General features: G+C 35.5%; 1 protein-coding gene and 1 long non-coding RNA gene across 9 annotated transcripts in view; one reads left to right on the forward strand and one right to left on the reverse strand.

The window, feature by feature from the left end:
- Mtmr8 (myotubularin related protein 8) overlaps window positions 1-7394 on the forward strand; it is a 128570-nt gene that overhangs the window by 45026 nt on the left and 76150 nt on the right. For 6 of the 7 annotated variants that reach the window (XM_048797239.1, XM_048797240.1, XM_048797242.1 and 3 more), the window contains 2 exons: window positions 1010-1142; window positions 2437-2546. The exons of the other annotated variant lie outside the window; for it this stretch is intronic. In XM_048797239.1, coding sequence (XP_048653196.1) covers window positions 1010-1142; window positions 2437-2546 — 243 coding nt within the window. The remainder of the gene's footprint in view (window positions 1-1009; window positions 1143-2436; window positions 2547-7394) is intronic. 7 annotated transcript variants of the gene reach the window in all.
- The window catches only part of LOC125614440, a 123952-nt gene that overhangs the window by 28921 nt on the left and 87637 nt on the right, over window positions 1-7394 (reverse strand). The gene's annotated exons all lie outside the window — the stretch shown is intronic.

Below are 7394 nucleotides of genomic sequence, written 5' to 3' on the forward strand. Positions count from 1 at the left end.
TATATATATAAACATCTCTTCATCAATATGTTAATACCTCGCTCTTCTTCAAATCTGCCAGGTATATTTCCAAAGAGTATATACTGGCACAGTGTTGCTAGCTATTTGCATTAGGTATCCTACCCATACCTGGATAGGAACTGCTGTAATCATTGTTTTGTTTGTTGAAGAATCACTTATAACTAAATTCATTGCAACTAGGCAGCTGTTGTTTGTCTTCCACAGGTATTCCTTTGACATCTGTCATTTAATGAAAGCTCAGTGACACTGCCAGAGTGATAAAAGATCAAAATTACTGTCACATTTCTGCCTTTTGCACATTTTTCCTTTATATTTGCTAATGTGTATAGTTTTTGCATTTCATCCATGAATACAAAAATCACATCTTGTCCATGTATATGCGCTTCCTGCCTCTTGAAATGCTCAATACGCAGTAGATAAGAAAACTGGCAAACAACAGAAAATCAGTAAGATGGTCATCATCATAGAAGGTATATTGGCTGACTTCAAGTGACTGTATGAATATTTCCTTTCTGTAAATCTCATTTACTGCCAAACATTCTTATACAGCCACGTTATTGATATCTTTTCTAGAATAGCTATCAAAAATTGATTAGCCCAGAGGTTCATAGAGTTATTTCTATAGCTTCTCACTTGTAAAGTTGTGAACTTTTACATTTTTCTCATTTTAAAGTCCTTTCAGCTGTGAAGATACTTGTTTGTAATAGGTAGCTCAAAATTATTATTTTAGTTATTCAGATAAAATATCTTTATAATTGCCACATCCTTCATCTCTTAAGTAGGATATTAGTAATACAAGAAAACCTCAATTTTCCTCTTTCTGTATGTGAGTGGGTTACCTAAGTACTTGGTCTAAAAAATAGTGAAATTCACTCCATACCAGAATATGTAAGATTTAAAACTGTTTTGAATGAGGTATTGAGATTGATGAACCCCACTCTTTCATCATTTGGCATTATCTGCTGTGTTATGCCCTCTACTGTTACAGCTAAATGCCATGGCCAACCGAGCAGCTGGTAAGGGGTATGAAAATGAAGACAACTATGCCAACATTCGCTTCAGGTTCATGGGCATTGAGAACATTCATGTGATGCGGAGCAGCCTGCAAAAACTCTTGGAAGGTACAGGGATTTCACCTTGGCTAGGCCAGAGGCCATACTTTGGCACTATTATGTAAAAAAAAAAAGCATTCCTGTTTTGGGGTGGAACATAAAAGCCAGCAGGTGAGCAGAGTAAATAAGTGATGAGATGTTTAACTAGAGTATGGACATAACTTAAAAGAATACTGAATTATAGCAGTGTTAGTCTGGCAAGGGGAATGAGATATTTCAAAACTCATTTCTCAATAGAATTACAGAGGCTGGTATTCAGGGGTCTACCCAAGACCAACATAAGCATGAATGAATTTGGAATTCATTTCATTGTCCTCAAGGCAAAAAAGTAACCTCATATGATCTATACGGAATCACTTTGATATCATCATTGCTGAAGAAGAAGTTGAATTTAGATCTCCAAGGGAAAAAAATGCTGATATCAGACAATTTTGGCCATCTGTCATCACTGCAAAATAATTGGTGTCAAAAGGGGAATTGAGGTGGTTCGTTGGGCCTTGTAGGATTCTTGAGTTTAGAACATTTCTTCTTAAACCACTACTCAGAATTCCATGATGTGATATGCCAACTCAGGAAAAGATCATGAAAACCTACCTTCTTTACTGAACTACCTGTTCTTCCTTTATATTCTTCAGTTTTGTACTGATACAGTATGCCAGGGCCTCTCCACTATACAACCCTTATCACATCCTGTCTCCTCAGTCTATGTCCCTTTTAGAATACTGAATATCCATTTTCCTTGTTTCTCTCCTGTTTTCATTTTGACTCAGAACATTCTATTGAAGGGAACTTTGTTTTACAGATTTTGAAGCAAAAGGTTGCCCTCTGCTGGATAACTAGTGAAAGGTGCACAAAAATTAATGTGTTCCCTTCCATGCAACCTGTTGAGATAGCACAGAGCTGAAAGAAGTAGGTGGAGGTATAGGAGTAGACAGATGTTAAGGGCCTATAGGATTAGGATGAGTGGGTGGGATTAGGATGGGGATCAAATGTGTTTTTAATAAAAGGAGATGTGAGTATTTTCCTGTAGGTATTGACTCATACTTTGGGCTTTCTTGAGAGATTTCTGAGTGTTTGAGGGTAGGTTCCAAACCTAGGGAAAGCAGAGACCCATGGTGGGAAATCTGGTAGACTTTATCCCTAGTCCTATTCCTGATTCAACTGTATGGTTTCCAGATAATCATTTAACCTCTCTGTTCCTCAGCTTCCTCATTTACAAAATGGGGATCCACTTTCTTCCCTTTCTTGATGAATAAACTGAGGTGATTGTCAATTTCAATCTCTGCTTCCTTTTCTACCTTAGTTTGTGAATTGAAAACTCCAACAATGAGTGAATTTCTTAGTGGCCTGGAGAGCTCAGGGTGGTTGAGACACATTAAAGCTATTATGGATGCTGGAATTTTCATTACAAAGGTAATAATCAAGACTTTTAAGAATTTGCACTGACTTTAATTATGGGATCTCTTGAAGTAGTAGTGTGCCATGGTGGAAAGAATATTAAAAGAAATCTAGTTTCTAGATTCAGCTCTGCAAATGTTTGCCCTTGGGCATGTTTCTTCCCTCTCTGGGCCTCACTTCTCCATCTATAAAACAAAATGGTTTTATAGTATCTACTGTAACTTTTGGGGGGCCCACAGAACACTTTGGGAATGAGATTGATCATCTCCCCCTCTGGAAAATGCAGATATAATTATACATATAAATGTGGACCTCAATTTCTGGGAGTTCATAGACCTAGACCTCAGTTTAAAATTCTTTGGTAGTCTTTAATAGTCCCTCCAGCTCAATTACTCTCTGATGTGTTTTTGTGTTAAGGGTGAGTGTGAAATAAATGCAGAGCTTACATATCTGTGAGTATTCAGAGCTCTGAATACATACGTTTTTATGGCATCTTTTTGTATAGGTCTGCCTCTGAATGCAGTCTAGGCAGGCTTTGTTACCCTACATTTATGCTGACCCACTTATTTTCTGACCTCCAGAACCCCAGCCTTTTTAAGATGATTTTTTTTTAAAAAAAGGAAATTCAAAGTATATATTTTCTCATTTTGAATTATCTTTTATATATTCCTATCTGAAAACTTTCCCTCTTCACCCCACCCCTCTTTATTTGGTAGAAGTAAAGGAAAGGAGAAAATGACTCTTCACTCCACTGCTGTCATTTTCTCAGTTGAAAGCAATGATGTATGTCTTTTGGTTTAAAAGGTTTAGAGAGAAAGAGAGGGAGAAAGAGGGAGAGAATGAATGAATGAATGAATATGAATATATGTGTGTGTATAATTAACTGCCTTAAATACTTTTTGTTTTCCTAGTTCTGTTGCCTGCACTTTTCATTGTAATGTGTTAGTATTTACTATGTGACCCTTTTGGCTATTTCAAACCCTCTATTCAAAACATTCTTCATGTTGTTCCTTTTTCATATATCCTACAACCATACATCTATAGTCCCTGTCTGAAACCAAATTTATTAGACAAAAGAAAATGATGATGGTGGAGAGGGCAATTTGATAGATTGTCCAACCTTAAATTATTGGTTGAATTAAAATGAGTTGACCAAAAATAGATTTGGGATTGCATAATTATTCTGTGCTCCTTATAACCTTACCACCTATAGAGTATCCCAAGCTTTAAAACTTCAATCAGTCTTCAGTTCTCCCTCTTTCCTCCATCTGTCAATTGCCAACTCCTATCAGTTCTATTTTAAAAGTGTTTCAAATCTATCCTTTCTTTACAATTAACATTATAGATTAGAGATGCTTCTAACATATGTTCCTTACCTAACACATTCACTAACCTTTCCAAAGTAATATAATAACTTCCTAACTGCTTTACTTCTTTAGTAGTTACTCCTCAGATTATCTAGAAAGTCATTTACAACACTTCTGATTATGTTACTTTATGGTGAAAATCCCCCAATGGTTCTCTATTCTATTGCCTATTAAAGCCTGTAGTTTGCTATCCAATCTTTCCCAACTTGGCTATGCTAGATTTCTTGTTGTTCTCTAATATACTATGCCACTTTTCTCTCTCTTTTCTTTATTTTTCTTTACTTTTTCTCATTAAAAAAGCAATATGTGCACACTAATAAAGTAGTTGTTATTTCAGAAATACATAGCAAAAGGTAAACATTTTCCATTTGTTTTCCCACAACACACATTTCACTATTAATAGTTTAATATGTATGTCTCTTGATTGGTACTATTCATTTGAAATTTCTGTGATGATGGGAATGCTCTGTATGTTCTAATAGAGTAGCTACTATCTACAGAAGATAACTAAGCACTTGAAATTTGACTAGTGAAATTGAAGAACTGAATTTTTTTTATTTAAATGAATTTTAACAAATTCAAATGAAATACTCACAGATGACTAGGGACTTTCATTTTGGATAGTACAGCTATAGAGTTTTTCAATATACATAAATATACTATTACTATGTAAAAATAGGACTATACTGTATATACTGTTCTGTAATTGCCTTTTCATCTTTAAAAATAGTGAACATTTTTCAGATCAGGTCAGTCAATACAACCTCATTTTTTTCCAAAAACTATATATATTCCATTGTGGGAATTTACTGTGGTCTTCCATTAATTAAAAAATTCTGTTGTTTTCAGTTTTTCACTAATATAAACATTGCTGCACCAAATAACCTTAAACATGTATCCTTACATATGTGAATATTATTAGAAGTAGATTTTTTTAGTCAAAGAATATGAATATTTCAAATTCTAATAAGTGTGGTCAAGTGCCTCTGAAAATGTAGTACCATACCCATGTTTCAATGTTGCCAGCAATGGTAATCATTAATCTTTTTTAATCTCTGTATATGTGATAGGTGATCAATTTTATATCATGTTTTAATTTGTGTTTCTATCATTAGTAATGCAATAGAGCATCTTGTCCTGTCTACTGTTCACTCTGTTTGGATCCCTAAAAAGAGCTTAATTGCTACTGTTGGGCCTCTGATACCGATGGAGGTCTCTGCTGAACTAAAAAATTTAAAAAGACTGAGATGCCTGTTTCCAGATTTCTTTAACTCCTTTCTTACAACCTAACTACCCTTCCAGGAAAACAACTTTTCTTGCACTGTTACTACAAAAGTTGCTCATTCTCCTACATGCCACAAACTAAATGGCCTAGGGGAAGTTTAGTATTCTCCTTGCTCTTTACAAAACTGTTTCTTCCTTTCTGATCTATTTCATTTAGCTATATTACCTTGTACATTTCTTTCTCTCCCTCCTCCATTAAAGACTTTGAGAAAGGCCTTAACACCTGTCTCTCCCTCTTTATTCAGGAGATTTGAAGGTTCATGTGCAGACTGTTGAACTCTCTGCACTTATATTTCTTTAAGTTTTTATATGCCAGTTCTCAAACATTTATTCTAGATAGCATGGTTCTTCAAGCTCATTGAGACCTCTATACTTTTAACTTCACTTTTTTAACTTTCTTCCCTATTTACCAAGACCTGTTGGTATAGAAACTTCTCCATTCCACCGTGTCCCTTATTCTTCTATTCTAACTGCTTTGCTACCTCAGTAATTTCCTATATTCTGACTACTGAGCATTGCTGCAAATAAATAAATTTTATACATGTTAATTTGTACTATTACAGGTTTAATTTGTACTATTTCAAGTTTATAGTCTATAGTTGCCTACTTAGCAGTTGTTGTATGTGTTCCTGGTTGGGTCCTAGTCCTGTTGCACCAAGCAGGTGTTGCCAATCTGTACCTTGCTTTCAAGCTGGTTATACTTTCTATAGGCACATATTAAAACATGTCTCCTGGTTCACAGAAAAGTCAAAGTGATACCTCATCTTCCCATTATCATTATTAACATTTTTGAATGTCTTTCTCCTGACTATCACAGAGGACTTGATGTCCAATCTGTGTATATGCTACCTATATTATAAATCCCATCCTCTCCTACTTTTTAAAGAAACCAACTCTATCAATTAATCCCTCTTTCTGCTATATTTTCAACCTGTTCTTTTTGACTAGTTTCTTCCTTCAGAAGTATGTTCAAATATTTTTCTTTATTTTTAAAGAAAAATAATCATACTTGCTTCTAGCAATTGCTCTCTGTGTTAGCTTTCTTTCACTGTTACAAAATACCTGAGATAATCAACTTTTAAGGAGGAGAGGTTTATTTTAGCTTAGTTTCAGAGGTATCAGTCCATTATCACTTGGCCACCTTGTTTTTGGGCCTGTGATGAGGCACTACATCATGGAAAGAGTACATGATAGAGCAAGATGTTTACTTCATAGTGGCTGGGAAGCAGAGATGCAAGAAGGGACTGGGGTACCAATACCTCGTTAAAGGCATGTCTCCAATGACCTAATTTCCATCCATTAGGCCCCACCTCCCAATAGCATCACAGGCTTAGGACCAAATCTTCAATACATGGGCCTTTGGGGGACACTTTAGATCCAGAATGTACCCTCTTTCCTCTTAGAGCCATTTTGAAAACAGTTAGCCTTCCCTATGAATACTTCTTCACCTTTTTTCATCTTTCAGCTCACTAAGATCCAATTTCTATGCCATTACTATTATTCTTGCTAGGGATACTAATGACTCTTCACTTATCAAATTTAAATCTTCATTCTATTTTGACCTCTGTCACATTTATACTTTTGACGACCCCCAACTCTTTTTTTGGCTTTAATCCAGCCATTCCTTCCTGCTCTTAATACCTTTCAGGCTGTTTCTGTACAGGCTAACTCCTATCATAGCCATTCTTCCTCTTCTTGCCCTTTAAACATTGCTGCTTTTTTTTTTCTTTTCTTACTTTTGGTCCTTACCTGGACAGTAGTAGCTATGTACACAATTCCTATTACCATATCAATTGAGACAGTGGTCAGTTCTGCACTCTGGCTTAGATCCTTCCCTCTCCTCAACTCCAGACCTAAATATCCAGTTGTCCCCTGTACTCTCCATTGGCGCTTTCTCGTTCGTTCTCTCTCTCTCTCTCTCTCTCTCTCTCTCTCTCTCTCCTACCTCAGACTCACCATAGCCCAAACTGAAATCTCACTTACCCTCATTACTCTCTAAAACTAACTTCTAACATATATGTATTTTATAGAATGATGGTACTGCTATCCATCTAGTTACTAAGCTGTACATTTTAGAGTTATCCTTGACTTTTCCTTCTTCATCTCATATTCATTTTCTCAGTATATCCTGTTAAATTTTTATACTTTCCATCCTTCTCCTTTTAAGCCCCACTGCTACTTCTTTTTTTTTTTTTTTTTAATATTTTTTGGT

Source organism: Marmota marmota, unplaced genomic scaffold (genome assembly GCF_001458135.2).
Source record: "Marmota marmota marmota unplaced genomic scaffold, marMar, whole genome shotgun sequence".
In the NCBI taxonomy this organism is placed as follows: domain Eukaryota; kingdom Metazoa; phylum Chordata; class Mammalia; order Rodentia; family Sciuridae; genus Marmota; species Marmota marmota.